This window comes from Odocoileus virginianus, chromosome 2 (assembly GCF_023699985.2).
Source record: "Odocoileus virginianus isolate 20LAN1187 ecotype Illinois chromosome 2, Ovbor_1.2, whole genome shotgun sequence".
Classification (NCBI taxonomy): Eukaryota; Metazoa; Chordata; class Mammalia; order Artiodactyla; family Cervidae; genus Odocoileus; species Odocoileus virginianus.
In genome coordinates, this window is record NC_069675.1 from 69564914 (window position 1) to 69581320 (window position 16407).

Consider the following 16407-nt stretch of genomic DNA (forward strand, 5'->3'; position numbering starts at 1 on the left):
CTCTCGGGCTCGAGAGCACAGGCTCAATAATTGTGGCAATTGGGCTGAGTTATTCCTTGGCATGTGGGATCTTCCCGGGCCAGGGACTGAACTCATGTCTCCTACAGTGGCATTCTTATCCACTGAGCCACCAAGCCCTCACTGACTCTCTTAAACTAGTTACACTATTCACGATCTTGCTTTCTAACTCAAATGACTATAAACTCGTAGAGGACAGAAACTGTATCTTATTTGTTTTTATGCTTTGCACCAGGTAAGTTCATAGTACTTGTTAAGTAAATAACTTGTATTTAACTTTTGTGATTAATATTCTGGCATTAAAGTTGTACTAAACCATTTTCCAATTTTAAATGAGTACATAAGGCCTAAAAATAAAAGTTGCTTCCTACATCAAGAACAAAGTGTTCCTAGCACTTTTATTTTGGCGTGGTGGGTATCGGTGGTTAAATTGTTGAGTACATAATGTTTATAGGTTTCTCTTTGTTCATTGTTAATATGACCTTTCTAGCAGTAAGAACTGAAAAGTATATCTTCTTATTTTTACTTCTTGTACCTATCAAGCCAAACCTATATGTACTGGATCTTCTATATTTTGGGAGTTTGCAAAAAAATTAGTTCCATATTTTAGAAATGATACAGTGCAAAGAATTAGTGTTAGGAAGTGAGCTGCATGACATATCCTTCTGACAAAAATTGATGCTATCTGACTTTACTATCTAGTGACTACAGCTCAGAGGCACTATGATAAAGTTCAATCTACTAAAATATTCCACATATTGCAATATGGGTAATCCATGATTCAACTACCTTTTTCTCAGTTCAAGGGTAAAATATGGTACAGTATAGTCATTCTGACACAGGGAAGAACTGTTACACCAATGAACTGCATGCAGGTTCCCACTCTGAGAGTCTCCATCTGTCTGCCTCCCAAATACCCACACCTCACCACTAGTCAATCCAGACAGCGTGAGCCAGGAAAGCCAGGTCTTCTGGGCTACCTGCCTCTCTGCCCCTCACCTCCCTAGTCTTATCTCTTTTCTATAACCTCCCCATGTCCCATGTCCTTCTTGGCTTCATTCATGTCCTTCAATAACTTCTTGACTTCATTCAAGCATTTGAACATTGGATTAAGAACATGAAGTTCCAAGCCTATAGCTCAACAGCAATAAGTTACTCAGGAAATAGGGAAAGAACCTGAATAGACATATCTCCAAAGAAGACATGAAGATGACTAATGGGCACATGAAAAGATGCTCAACATCACTGACCATCAGGGAACGGCAAATCAGAACCACAGTGAGATATCACTTCACACCTATTAGGATGGCTATTATCAAAAAACAAAGGACAGCAAGCATTGACAAGGATCTGGAGAACAGAGAATCCTTCTACAGTTAGCAGGAATGCAAACTGGTACAGCCACTATGGAAACAATATGGCAGTTTCTCAAAAAATTAAAAATAGGGTTACTATTTGATCGGGTAATATTAATGTGTAACCTGAAAATTTGAAATCTGGAACTCGAAGAGGTATCTGCACTCCCACGTTCATTGCAGCATGATTCACTTCAGTCAAGATATAGAAACAATCCAAATATCTGATGATGGACTAACGGATTTTTAAAAGGTTCCCTGGTGGCTCAGACAGTAAAGAATTCAACTGCAATGTAGGAGACTGAGGTTCGAAGCTGAGCTGGGAAGATTTCCTCAGAGAAGGGAATGGCTACCCACTCCAATATTCTTGCCTAGAGAATCTCCACGGACAGAGAAGCCTGGCAGGCTACAGTCCATGGGGTCACAAAGAGTTGGACACGACTGAGCAACTAACACTATATACATACAATAGCATATTATTCAGCCTTTAAAAAAGGAAATCCTGCCATTTGCAACAACAGAAATGGACATGCAGGGCATTATGCTAAGTGAAATAAGCCAGATATAGAAAGACAAATACTGCATGATCTCACTTACATGTGAGATCTAAAATAATTAAAAGGAAGCAGAGAATAGAATTTGCAATGAGGGGCTGTCAAGGGCTGGAGGAGGGGAAGATGAGGAGGTACTAATCAAAGTGTTACAAAGTTTCACCTATGCAAGATGAATAAGCCCTGGAAATAAAATGTACAACTAAGAGCTCATGATCAACAATACTGTACTGTATACTTAAAAATTTTCTAAGAGGGTAGATCTTCTGTTAAACGTCTTTACTGCAAAAAGAAAAACAAAACGACAACAAAAAAGAATGTGAGGTTCCATTATTTCACTGTTAGAGACCAGTATGTACTGCTATCATGTACATGATCATAGAACCAAGATAACTTCAGAAAACTTAACTATAGCTATTTTCATTAACAGTGTAAGGTGTACAGCCCACAGAAGCCATGCTGCTTTTTTTACAAAAGTCTACTGTTCCTTGTCAGTAACTCTCAGCTCCCTGACATTAATATTAAGAAAGGCTCAAGAAAATTCTCAAGACTGGAAAAATATCTGTAGTCTAATAGGATTTTTTTTTTTTAATGCCTGGGGCCACGGTAGTGAAAGCTCTGAGTCCTAACCCCTGGACCACCAGGGAATTCCCTAATGGGGTTTTTTAATTTAATCTCATTATAGAAAGCTACAAGAGGAGTTAAGAACTGAAATTCTACCAAAAGCTATGTGGAAAAACTTTAACATGTTTTTCTACATGAAGACTGAAATGAACATAACATGCTTGAATGTTAAGATGCAACTATGTTACATCTAAATGTAATTAGGGGTAATTTTTTTAACCGACGTTGAAACACAGAATCCTAGATTTGGACAGAACTTTAGAAACCAGAAAATTTAACCCCCTTCCTACTGCAGGAATCCTTGTTCTACACTGAAGACAGACACAGTCATTCAGCCTCTGAATACTTTATGACATAAAAGGACTCTTTGTTCTGTGGGATGACCCTTTTCTGTGTTAGACAGTTCCAACTGTGAGGCAGTTCTTTCTGACGGTGAGTCATAATCTGCCTTACTGCTATGTTTAACCAGCATCAGGAGGCTGTTTGGAATACCAGGAAGGACAGAGGTTATCAAGGCACACAGAACTGGGTTTGAATCCAGGGCTTACCATTTACCAGATAAATAAATAGCCTTGTCTCTGAGGCTCAGTTTCATGGCATATAAAATGACACTAGTGATTTCTCCCCCTTTGAGTTACTGTAAGGATTAGGAAAACTGTGTGTTAAGTGCCTGGAGTATGGTAGGCACCCATCTCATGGTGGCCACCCTACCATTACCTGGCCCTAGAGATACTTTCCCTCCACCCAGCAAAAATGCACAATTCTCTCAGTGATCCCTCACATGCCATGGTTTCCAGACCCCTTTGGCATCTTGGCAGTTTTCCACTGGTTTATTACAGAAAGAATTCCTCCACATGTTTCTTGTACATGAGCTCCTTCAGATACGATCACTGAGAGCAGATAACAAGTAAGTATTGGTTGGATGGACTAGCTCTAGAATATTGTGGGCGGTTGCTAAGGCTGAGACAGTCACAGGTGCTTGCTCCGTCTGCCAAGCCGCCCAGACACCCTGGCAGAGAAACAAGTCACACCTGCACGTCCTGCTCCAGCTTGATCTTGATCGTGTTGTACTCTTCGCAGTCCCAGACTCTCTGCTTGTTGAGCTGTTTCTCGTAGTCCTCCACCTTCTTGATGCGGTTCATCAGATATTCCAGCTGAAGGCAGAGGGAGACAAGGGGAAGGACATGCCCCATCCCTGTTCTAACTCTGAAGGGAGTCTCTCTGCCCTCAGAAACCCTGTGCCCCAAGGCTTTGAACTCGAAGGCCATGGCTTGCATTGCCTACCAGGGTCCTGACTCTATAGACCCTAAGAGGAGTGCAGACCCTGCCATCAGACATTCGTATTTCTAAGAAAAAAATCTAATGGATCTTGGTCATATTATTTATTTGTTCTTTATGTCTCTGAAATAAATTGATAACCTCACACCCTTTAGAATGTGTCTTAAGACAGTTTCTTGGGCCACAAATACCCATGGCTGGGGGAGATACCCCGGAAACAAAGGAGAGAGTGGCAGGACCAGTGAAACCACAGAGGGCTACACACGTGGTACTGACCACCACCACCACAAGAGGGGGCCATCCACAGGCCCTGCTGCTGACCTGGCCGTCGCAGTCAGGATGTGGGGCTACAGCAGTCTTTCCCAAGGTACAAAAAGCTAGCAAATTCAGCCTCAACAGGAGTCACCCCAGACTCTATGCATCACCACTGACACCCCCTCCGCCTCCCCCACTTGCCACTCCCTGACCTCTTTGGCGTTGTGAGCCTGTAAGGCCCGCTCCCATTTCTTCTTATTGCTGGTCAGCAGCTCCTGTCTCTCCACCTCAAATGCTTTCTGTGACCAGAAGGAAAAAGGGCTCTTGTGTCTGCTTTAATCAGGCAGGTCCCACAGCATCAAAGAGCGCTCAGACAGCAGCAGCAGCACCGCATCTCCACCCACACAAAGTCGAACCCAAATGGAGACTTGTCAGGTTTCATGCACCCAAAGCACTGTGGAAGGAGCTGCATGGGGAGTGTTACAAAGCCTACATTTCACAAGGACTGTGAGAGGAAGTGTGCCAGCCGTCCTATGTCCAGTGGGGGACGGCCAGGGCCTAGAAGTCACAGGGCCAACCCTGGCATGTATTCCACTGGGACTCAAGAGGGAGCATTGCAGTGGCTGGGGTTTCCATGAAGCAAAGGCAGCTTGGAGCTCACAGAACAGGAGGTGGGGGCTGTGGATGGGAATGCAGAGATAAGTCTGTGTTAATCCAAAGAGAGGCCCCCGCCTCTTGGCTCTCTTCCATATTTGGAAAGGCCTATCTGAATGTCAGTCCTAAACATTTCAGGCGAGTCCAGAGTACAGGCTCCAGGATCCTGTTTGACACGCCCCTTTCCCCTCCCCACATCCCTGACTGTCAGATCAGTGGCTCACAAATGCCTGAAGTTCTGGAACACTGATCTCCCTCCTCTACTCCTCTTACTTTACCCTGTTTTATCTTCTTTCCAAGTGCTTATCACCACCTGTCAAATTACATAAATAGTAATCTATCTGTCTATTGTGTAGCTGCCTCTGCTAGAATACAGGTTCCATCCAGGACTTTGTCCCTGGTTGTTGCCCCAGCCCCTGGCACAGTGCTTGCCATTTAGTAGACACTTGCATATTTGTTGGAGGAGGGAACATATGAACAAGCAAATGAATGAAACCCTAGAGCAGAGACCTCAATGAGAGCAGTGAGACGGAGCAATGACAGCAGTCTAGGGCCCTCCCTGGGTGGTTAGGACAAGCCAGCCTCCCCACAGGGGCCTCCTCACAGGGCCTACTGCCAGGGGCCTCCTCCCACTGCCTCCTCCCATGGCCTCCTCCCAGGGCAGGGGGCAGCCCTCTCACACACCATTACCTCGATATTTTGGAGCTCCTGGCGAAAGGTTTTCATCACATTCTTCACCTGCTCTTCCATCCTCTCCAGGAGCAGGCAGATGTCATCTGACTGTTTCTTCAAATCCTTCACGTACTGGTCATCTTTTATTTTTAACTCCTAGAGAAGAGCATATCACAGGTTGGTCACCAACTGAGACAGAAGCCAGAGGCTGCCAGCTCCCAACCCCCAGACCACCCTCGGGCCCCTCCCATCAGTTCACACACTAGAAAATACACCTGCACAAGGGGAAGGTGCTGGATAGGCTTCCTCGCCGATCCAGGGAGAAGCATGAGTGTTTGGAGCCCATGGGCTCAGCTCAGGGCAAAGCCTCAACGAGAAGCCCAGGATCAAACCCCAGGAGGACTACTTGCTGCAAATCTCCCTGCACGTTCCCAGAAAACCCGGGTGCTCCTGCCGAGCAACGAATGTCCATGTTCTAACACAGGCACACATCTACTGCAGACTGTTCCGTGCCTTAACTAAGCACAGAAGGCCTGAAACAGCATTTGCTACAACAGGACATCTTTCTCTTAGGCAGCCAATGATTCTAAAATGACTACCGAACCTTTTCTTCCGGTTAAAAGGATATTGTCTGAGGGACTTCCCTGGTGGTCCAATGGCCAAGAATTCACCTTGCAAGTCAGGAGACACTGGTTCGATCCCACATGCTACCAAGCAACTACGCTTGCACACCACAACTAAAGAGCCTGTGTGCCCCAACTTACACAGCCAAACAATAAATACTTTTTTTTAAATAATAATCTTTAAAAAAAAATTACATAGCCTGAAACAACAAGGTCCTACTATAGAGCACAGGAACTATATTCAATATCCTGTGATAAACCGTAATGGAAAAGAATACGAAAAAGAATGTATACCTATGTACAACTGAGTCACTTTGCTGTGTAACCATAATTAGCACAATACAGTAATTCAACCATACATTGATTTAAAATATTTTTAAGTGTACTGCCCAAGCTGTATCACGTTCTTGGTAAGGAAGTAAGGTCTCTGCCTTTCTCTATTCAGGAAAAGCACACGTTCCCCCAGCTCCACACCCTGTGGCAGGACTCAGGGGCAGGCTCTTGCCTGCTGTAATTCGCTGATCAGCTTGTTCTTATCTTCGATCAGCCCTGCGCAGTGCCCCTGCTGGGCATTGAGCATTTCCCACAGCTCCTGGGGGATTCTCCGCTGCTTGCCCTCCTCCCACTTGACGGTGATCTCATCAAATTTGTCCTGGCTGGTCTTGACCTCGTTCTCCAGCTTTTCAAGCCTGCAAATAAATAAACAGACCAGCTCTGGAGGCTGCCTTCCAAGAGCACAGGCTGGCTCTCCAGGATCTGGAAAACAGGTCAGGGTACCACGCCCTGCCTGCCTCCAGGTAGAACCACTGTAAAACAAACCAGGCTCTAAGAAATCTTCTTTTAGTTTAAAACTTGACTGTAAATAAGAGGCCAAATAAACAAAACCAGAACAAAATGGTTTTGACCCAGAACAAAAATGGATCAGCATTAAAGCTGTACAAACACACCTGAGAGTCACCTGGTCATATCCTCTGAGTAAGAGTGACTCAGTAGTTAGGCACTTGGTCACAGGCCCCATAGCTTGTGTCCAAATCCTGATTTTGCTACTGGCTCTCAACTTTAGGCAAACTGCTTAACTTCTGCAGGCCCCATTTTTCTCAGCTGTAGAATAGAGAGGACAGAAGTATCTACCTTCCTGTGACTGTTGTCAGGATTAAATAAGATGATTCCCAGCATAGTAGTCACTTAACAAATGGCACTCCAATTATTATCTTTTACTATTGACATGACTTCAACTGTCTGGCCATTCCCCTCCCAAATTATCAATAAATGACAACTGGAACATACAAAAAGGAAAATACCACCATTAGTAATGAAAAATAGGAGTGGTCTCCCAGAATTCCAAAACTGGTGTGATGGAGCACACCAAGGACAGGACTAGAGAGAAGGAGGCATTAGGGCTGAGATGTGAGGCCCCTCCTGAGAACAGGGGCCAGGACACATGCCTGCAACACTCTCCCAACCTCAGTAACCGGTCCTTCTACGAGACCGTCTCCAAACAAGGGAGCAAACCCCCTTAATGAAAAGAATCACAGCGTAACTATCTTGTGAGCCCCTCTCTCCTTCCCACCTTCCAAGCTAGGGCCCGGAAGACATCTTATCATTCCATTAACTTTTTTTTTTCCTCAAAACATGAGTAATAGCTGTCAGGTTACATTTCCAAAACCCACATTTATCTTGTAACCACTATCCATGACCTTCCGTTTCTCCTCGGGGGCTGCAGGAGAAGCCTGACTCCTCAGTGGGGCCCTCAGGGCCTCTCCACAGTCGCCCCTGCTGGGCATTAGCCAGCTCAGTCCCCAGGACATGACAGGCAGTGGGAAGTTTCAAGAATAAATTATATTAGGCTTCCCTGGTGGCTCAGGGAAGTGGTAAAGAATCTGCCTGCCAACACAGGGGACACAGGTTTGACCTCTGGTCTGAGAAGATCCCACGTGACGTGGGACAACGAAGCCCATGAGCCGCAGCTACTGAAGCGCGCCTGCCTAGAGCCCACGCTCCACAAGAGAAACCACGGCAAGGAGAAGGCAGCGCCCTGCAGTGAAGAGTAGCCCCTGCTCACCACAACTAGAGAGAGCCCTCTTGTAGCAACGAAGACCTAACACAACCAAAAATAAATACACGAATAAACAAATCTGAAAAAAGAAAGAATAAATGATATATTAGTGACAGTGGTGAAATTGCTAAAGGGGAGAACTACTCCAAAACTTTGGCCACCTGATGCAAAGAGCTGACTCATTGGAAAAGACCCTGATGCTGGGAAAGATTGAAGGCAGGAGGAGAAGGGGACGACAGAGGATGAGATGGTTGGATGGCATCACCAACTCAATGGACATGACTTTGGGTAAACTCCGGGAGTTGGTGATGGACAGGGAGGCCTGGCGTGCTGCAGTCCATGGGGTTGCAAAGAGTCAGACATGACTGAGTGACTGAACTGAACTGAACTGAACTGAACTTATGTAGAACCAATGAAAATATTGTTATTAAAATCGCACTGTGTATGTACCTGCTGAGAGAAGCAAGATGGCCCCATGGGCTGCTTTTGTAATTGGACTACAGGTAAGGAATTCATTGAAGAACAAGCCAAAGAAGAGTTCACTTGAGGACCTCTGATCCTGATGTTATCAGTCCTCTGTGTGCAAACCAAGGAAGCTGAATCCTGCTAAGCAGCTTACTCCTGTCTCCCTGTCAAGGCAGCTGAACCCTGGGAGGTGGGTGTGCCCACCGCCCACCTGCTGAGGCCTGGAGCTGAGGGTTGGCCACAGAAGAGTTTCCATTATCCCCCTGACCCTCTATACTTCCAGTCGTGGACTCCTTACCATTCTTTAACAAGCTGCTACATTTGTTCACAGCCTTCATGGGTCTGGTTTTTATAATTAATTTAAACCCAGAACAGCTTAATCTACCTTCTCAACCTCATCCTTTTCTTCCACCACCCCTACACATCCCTCACTTTCATGCCATTCCCAAGCATTATACAATCTCATGCCTCTGTACAAGTTGTTCCTAATATGCCCACTCCTTGATTCCTCCAACTCCTATTCATCCCTTACAGCCCACCTCAAATTTCACTTCGCCTGGAAAGTTTACTCTAATCTCTCCAGGGAAAATTAAAGATCACCTTACACATGTTTCCATAACTCTTATACATAACTTTGCCAGGTACACATAGTGTGTGTGCTCAGTCGTGTCTGATTCTTTGTGACCCCAAAGACTGTAGCCTGTTAGGCTCCTGAGTCCATGGGATTCTCCAGGCAAGAATACTGGAGTGGGGTGTCATATCCTACTCCAGGGGATCTTCCTGACCCAGGGATCAAACCCATGTCTCTCGTGTCTCCTATAATGGGAGGTGGATTCTTTACCACTGCACCACGTGTGAAGCCCATACATACCTTTGTAATGTGTGCTAGTCGCTCAGTCATGTCTGATTCTTTGTGATCTCATGAACTGTAGCCCACCAGGCTCTTCCGTCCATGGAATTCTCCAGGCAAGAATACTGGAGTAGGTAGCCATTCCTTTTATTTTAACACAAATCATGGTGGGGTGGAGGTTTCACATCTATCTCAACCAGACTATGAACATCAAGAGCAGAGGCCATGTCCACTCCTCTTTGTATCCACCGGGCTTGGAACACATTAGAAAGGTAACACTTGAGGAAGGAGGAGGGAAGCAATGAGGGAAGGGGAGGGGAGGGAGGGGTGGAGGGAAGGAGGACTCAAAAGGGGCAAGAAGCGGATCCTCCTAGACCAGGTCTGATAAAGAATGGGGAGAATTTGGGGAGCCAGAGAAGAGACACTTCACCTCCCCCAGGCTGCAGAGCCCAGGAGGTTCCTCACCTCTGACGCTTGATCTCCTCTTCCTCGACTCTCCTGTGGATCTCTCTGGTATCTGTAGCTACCTGGATATTTGTCACCAACTCAGTGCCACAGAGCAGCAGTTTAGCCAGTTTCTGAAACCAAATAAGAATTTATAAAGCTAGAAACACTTGCATAACTGTCTGTAGCTGTGTGATCCAGCCAAGCAGGAATTAAAAGGTATCTGATGACTTTTAAGAGTAGAAGCTACTTAGCAACCCGTTTCCATCAGGACACTCAAGATGTGATGTTACAGCTTACGATCTACAAGCATTCTACACTTCTGTATGTCCAGTTTAGTCTCGCTAGAGAAGGGCCCAGCCTGCCAGTATGAGGGAATGCGCTCTGGGCACATCTTGGCACTTTCTCCAACAGGCCTCTGAGTGATTGACACTGCCAGGGTCCTTTCTAAGAATCTCAGTTGGGGAAGTGAGACATATAATAATAGTTGTCCTGCAATGTGCATTTCCTCCCTCTCCTTTTAATAACAGAACACCCATTTTAGCTGGGCATTTGACCTCTCCAAAAAGATACACCTCCCAACATCCCTTGCAGCTAGAATGCACATGAGCAGCAGTGCACGTGACACTTCTGAATGGTGCCTTGAAGGGGAAAGCTGTGTCCTCTCCTGCCCCCTTTTCCTCTATCTCCAGGCTGGCATGTGATGCTAAGTATGTCATGGTCAGCAGACAAAAGCAACCTAAGGACGGGCGGAAGGAGCTGAGGTTCCCAACCTCGAGGAACCCCCATATCAGCCCTGGACTATGTCCACTCTGAGCTATTAAATGAACCAGAGAAATAAGCTTCTATCTTGTTTAAGCTAATGGCATGTGGGACCTTTGGCTAGAGGTGTTCTAACACAGGAGACTTCTGTAACTGACTGCATTACCCCTCCCTCAAAGGCTCAGGAGTTTTGCTACTGGCACCCTACTTCTAAATTCCTCTTCGTAAAGTTCACACTCAGCATCTTCACTCCTGACCTTTTGGTGATGTCTTGATTTCAAGATAATACATCCTCTCAACAAAAAGTTCAGGTATCCTCAGGTTATGTCTGAGTTTTTCCAAGTCTGTTCTGGAACTTAAAAATTTTCCAACTCTCAGATAATTTCTGAAAGAGGAACCTATAAATTTCCCTGCTCCAAACAGTCACTGAAATGATCGGAGACTCTATTTCATCTCTCTCTTCTATGGAAATTTTGAAATGTGGTTTTATGAATACATAACTGAACCTTAACCCAGATCTCCAGGGTACTCCAGACTTTTTTTAAACAGCTCCAGCCTTATCACTTGTGCCAAATGGTTTTATATGCATAAGGAAGTACTGACTTTCCTGTAGTGTGCAGCAATTTTCTATTTTCTACTCAGATAATGTGAACATCAGAAATATCTGAATCAAGTATTTAAGACCCAAAGTAAAACTGAAAACATTGCCGTTACCAACAGATTAACAGACACACCCTAACATTTTTGAGACCCAGGGTAAGAGTTTAAATGAGGTCCACATATCACATATCTAAATATTTAAAAATTATAATTCAGTGTAATAAGCCATTAAACACATTCTGTCCTCCTACCTTGGCACCTTCATAACAGAAGTCCTGGTTTGAATTCATACTACAACTCGGAGCTCCAACTCAGAACCTGGTGGCTAAGGGGGAAACAGTATCAGCCCCCAGCCTAGAGCCCAGCCCCTGGCAACCAGTCTGGAGCCCAAGCCATTCTCTTCATACTCCTAGCTCTGCATCCTGCACCATGAAGGGCATCAGACACCGGCACGTGAATTTCTCAGACCACACGTGAGAGCTCTATTAAACCCTTTGGCCACCCCTGAGCAGAACAAAACCTAGGAAGAGGCTGATGCAGGCCTTGAAAGTGGGCTCAGAACCGTTTGGACAGGGAATTTGGAGTTCTGTGATAGACGGTGATCTAATGGGAGCATTTGGGCTCTGAATAAACTTGAGGCAAGTCTACTTGAGGGGGCACATCTAGAGGAAGGCCAGAACAGGACACAAGACTCTCCTCATTACCACTTTTATTCAATGGGCTAGAAGCATATCTAGTGCAACAAAGCAAGAAAAACAAGTTTTTAAGTATCAAAATTGAACAGGAAAAGATAAAACTGTCATTTTCAGATGATACGATTATATGTTAAAAAAAGAACCCACAGGTTAACTATGAGAATTAACAAGTGAATTTGACCAGGCTGCTGGCTATCAGGTCAATATGTCAAAAGCAATTATACTTTTACATATCAACAACAAACAATTAAACCTTGACAAAAAGTGTAAAACATTGCTAAGTGATATTAAAGAATACTTACATGCAAAAGAAGGGATATTTTATACTCATGGGTTGCAAATCTATATTGGTAAGATATTAATTCTTTCCCAGATTGATCTGTACTTTCAATCTGATCTCAATTAAAATCCCAGCAGGTTTTCTGGTGGAAATTGAGAAAACAATTCTAAAATTTATGTGGAAATACAAAGGGTCAAAACAGCCAAGACAACCCTGAAGAATCACAAAGCTGGAGGACTTACCCTAGGGTATCAAGGGCTGCCACTTGGCTACAGTAATTAAAATAGTGTGGAAGTGGCACAAAGATGGACAACTGACCAACAGAACAGAGAATCTAGAAACAAACACACGTGTATGATCACCTCGTTCGCAACAAAGGTGCATTGCAATTCAGAGGGGAAAGAATGATCTTCTCTTTAAATGGTGCTGGGTTAATTAAAGATCCATTTAGAAAACAATGAACCTGGGGCCCTACTTTTACACCACACACAAAAAAAATGGATTCCAGACAGATTATAGACCAAATGTATATAAACAGTTGAACAATGACGTGTCTAAAAACAAAGCATGGAAGAATATCTTTATAAACTTGGAGTTGACCAAGATCAAACAGGAAACAAAAAGAATTACCATTTTAAAAAAATTATTGATAAGGTACAGGGTCAAGGGCAGTGGCCCCTCCTGCCCAGATCTTGGAGAAGAACTAGTTGTTAATACCTTGATATTGAAAAAGGTAGCATTTTCTTTATAAACTGAAATGTAAAAATGTTCTTTATACTCCTCAATGCCAACATGCATGTGTGCTCAGTCATACCCAACTCTTTGTGACCCCATGGTCAGGGTCCTGCCAGGCTCCTCTCTCCATGGAATTTTCCAGGCAAGAATACTGGAGTGGATTGTCATTTCCTACTCAATGCTAACACTCTTCATGATTTAAGTCCTAAGTGAATGCAACACAGAAAAGCTGCTAATAAAAATAATATTCTCTCTCTGGTTTTACACTCAACTTTAGAGTGCTCAGGATGAATAGTATTTTCAAGATTATATCAGTATCAACTAAAACAGTACTTTGAGGATTATATACAATATTCCTTCTATCCTACACAGAAATGCTCAGAGATCATCCACCTTTACATGAAGTACCCTAAGTGCAAAGGGATGATATGACATCTACTTCACAGTTATCAACAGATCTGGAACAAAAACCCATAACAGTTCAATATTCTTAACAAAACATCTTATCCTTGACCCAGGACAGTCCAGGTAATTCAGTTGTTTCTAGATATCTCTAGGCTCTATAATCAGACATGACTGAGCAACTGAACTGAAATGAGGCTCCATAATAATATTTCAGTAATTTGGATACTTTCTCCCAGTAACTGCATTTCAGTTCCAGAAATGATCTCTTCTCCTCCCCACTTTTAGAAATCCCATCTATCTTTCTAAGACCCAGTTCCAATCCTACTTTCTCCTTAGACCTTCCCTGATCAGGCCGGTTGGGTGAGCTCTTTTCCATGCAATTAATTAATTAAATGTGGCACTGTGCCAGTTGGCGCTCCCTGCTTTGAACTACTGTTTATCCCTCCTGCACCTCTTGCTTCAAGTCCTTTAATACCTGTTTCAGGAGCCCTGTCATCACCATGGGAGAGCGATCAAAGACTTTCTTTTAGTGTTCACTGGGTACAAACTTGAGCCTACTCCACAGCCACAAAGAGGCCTTCGCTCATCTAGAACCTAGCAGTTCCACTGGGACACCGCACGCACACACATTCAGAAAGTCAAACAAGGGGGAAAATTGTCTATAGTGAAATAAATGAATGGTACAGACGAGAACAGTTCCATGTGTGTGAGTTCAACCTGCTTCGCGGAAGACATCGTGGAGAAGTTGGGCGAGACAGTCTTAAAGTCTGGGAACCGAGATTGAGGAGAGGGGAAGAGGGAGGGGAGAGGGCAGGAGGGAAGAAGAGCGGAGGAGCGGGGCTTGGCATGGCCTCATCAAAGGCCCCGCACAGAAAGAGTGAAGCCTCAGTCTGGGTCCTACTGGACTGGTGGGACTCATTTATACCCCATTTCCTACCAGCCTGCTTTCTTCTTTCTGTTTGTAGCTCTTGCTTTGATCTTCCTCACTCTCCTTCTTCCCATCTAAATATTCTCCAAGAGCTTCCCTGGGATGGAAAAAACGCAGAGAAAATGAAGTTTAAATTCTAGGAAGTAAAATCTTTCACTCTTTTTTTCCTAACTTTGATTTTTGTGTTTGTTTTGTTTTTTAAAATCTTTCTGCTGAGCTGTGCATGGCCTGAGGGATTTAAATTTAAATTTTTAATTTTCATAGTATATTTCACCACATACAAAAATATATTCCATAGGGATAAAAATTTGAATACTAAAAAGAACACAATATGGGATTTCTTTGGTGGTCAAGTGGTCAAGACTCTGAGTTTCCAATGCAGGGGGTGCTTGTGGGATCTAAGCTCGCTCCCCATGGAACCTGCCTCCCCTGCATTGGAAGGGCAGAGTTTTTTTTACCCCTAGCCCCCGCCCCCCAAGGGGCATGTGGGATCTTTGTTCCTCCAAACCATTCCCTAAAGAGCAACAAGGGTGATCTTAACATGCTTAGAAAGTTGAGAAATTTTCACACTAGGTTGTTGGCCTGTGGGTAAGAGCTACAGCCATATGGAAGGTCAGATGGACACTCCAAAACTGCACCCAAGTGCATAACAAACAATACTGTAGACCAGGGCTATGGTAGGGATTAGCATCACCCTTAGGAATCTCAAGGACTTCTCAGGTGGCTCAGTGGTAAAGAACCTGCTGCCAATGCAGGAGACGCAGGAGACATGGATTCAATCCCTGGGTTGTGAAGATCCCCTGGAGAAGGAAATGGCAACCCGGACCTCTCACATTGCAGATTCTTTACCATCTGAGCCACCAGGGAAGATTCATACATGTATAGAAGTAGGGGGTAAATGGGAAACCTCTGTAGTTTCCACTCAATTCTTCTGTGAACCTAAAACTGCTCTAAAATATGAAGTGTATTAACTTAGAAAAAAAGATCTAAAGATGAAGAATATTCTGTGATACATGAACATTATATGAAATGCAAATTTCAGAGTCCTTAGGTAAAGTTTTTGTTGGAACACAGCCACATCACTTTGGGGCCCTTGTGTCCAAAGGCCGGGAGACAACAAGAGAAGCACCATCTCAGCAAGGCAGCTGACCCTGACTAGCAGGACGAGTCGCAGGACCCACAGTGCGGGTGTTCAGGCAGTCACGGGTCCACGCAAGTTCCCCTCGGTCCCCCTCCTTAAGACAGGCCACAAAGTCTGTGAGTGGGCGGGGGTGGCAACCCCAGCCTGAGAATGGTATGGTTATCAGCCTCAGACCCTGCAGGAAAAGGGTTTTGTGTCACACAACCAGATAAGCCACTGAGATCAACAGAAGTGATAGCCGAGGTCCGCTCTGTAACCCATTGTGGAAGGAAGGCAGGCTGGGAGGCAAGGAGGAAAGAACGACCTCAGAGGACAGGTCATGAAGCCCCAACATCTTCAGGTACGGCCCACAGTGCCTGGCACAGCAGGCTCTCCGTGAACGTGCTGGAGGGATTCCTACTTGCATCTTTGACTTTACTAGGATGAGATGGCTGGATGGCATCACCGACTCGATTGACATGAGTTTGAGTAAACTCCGGGAGTTTGTGATGGACAGGGAGGCCTTGCGTGCTGCGATTCATGGGGTCGCAGAATCGGACACGACTGAGCGACTGAACTGAACTGAACTGAAGTGTATTCAACGCTTTAATATCACATACTTTGTTTGAACCTTCTGGTAGAAAAGTTTTCTATCTCATCAAAAAACAAGACCAGCTCACACGTAGGGCACGCGGGCCCCTCACTGCAGGGGCTCCGGCCTGGAGAAGCCACCCCCTCATTCCAGCACCCGGGTCACCCGCACCCTGGGCGCTCCTTGGCTGGACGCGCCCAAACCCTGGCTCACCGCCTACGAGCTTCCAAGCGCGCCGCGATGCGCAGGCGCCGGGCCTGGATCCGCTCCTGAGGATTATCAGAATGAATGGAGGGTCCGAGAATGGGGGTGGCTAAATGTTCCTCCTCCTTCTCCTCCAGGACCCCCAGGGATCCCGGCGGATTCATGGCAGGTGCCTTCCGCCCCCCGGGCAGCTTCTGCCTGGACCACCGCGGGACTACAACTTGGTTGCTAACAACAAAGC

General features: G+C 45.0%; 1 protein-coding gene across 2 annotated transcripts in view; it reads right to left on the reverse strand.

The window, feature by feature from the left end:
• Positions 1-16407, reverse strand: part of DRC1 (dynein regulatory complex subunit 1) — a 31686-nt gene extending 15279 nt beyond the window's left edge. The window contains exons 1-7 of one of the 2 annotated variants that reach the window (XM_020913843.2): positions 16176-16407; positions 14260-14347; positions 9867-9979; positions 6536-6719; positions 5426-5563; positions 4294-4380; positions 3580-3702 (exon numbers count right to left, since the gene is read on the reverse strand). In XM_020913843.2, the coding sequence (XP_020769502.2) occupies positions 3580-3702; positions 4294-4380; positions 5426-5563; positions 6536-6719; positions 9867-9979; positions 14260-14347; positions 16176-16330 (888 nt within the window). In that variant the 5' untranslated portion in view covers positions 16331-16407. Of the gene's footprint in view, positions 1-3579; positions 3703-4293; positions 4381-5425; positions 5564-6535; positions 6720-9866; positions 9980-11458; positions 11540-14259; positions 14348-16175 lie in introns of those variants that run through there. The other variant, XM_020913844.2, reaches the window with a different exon arrangement.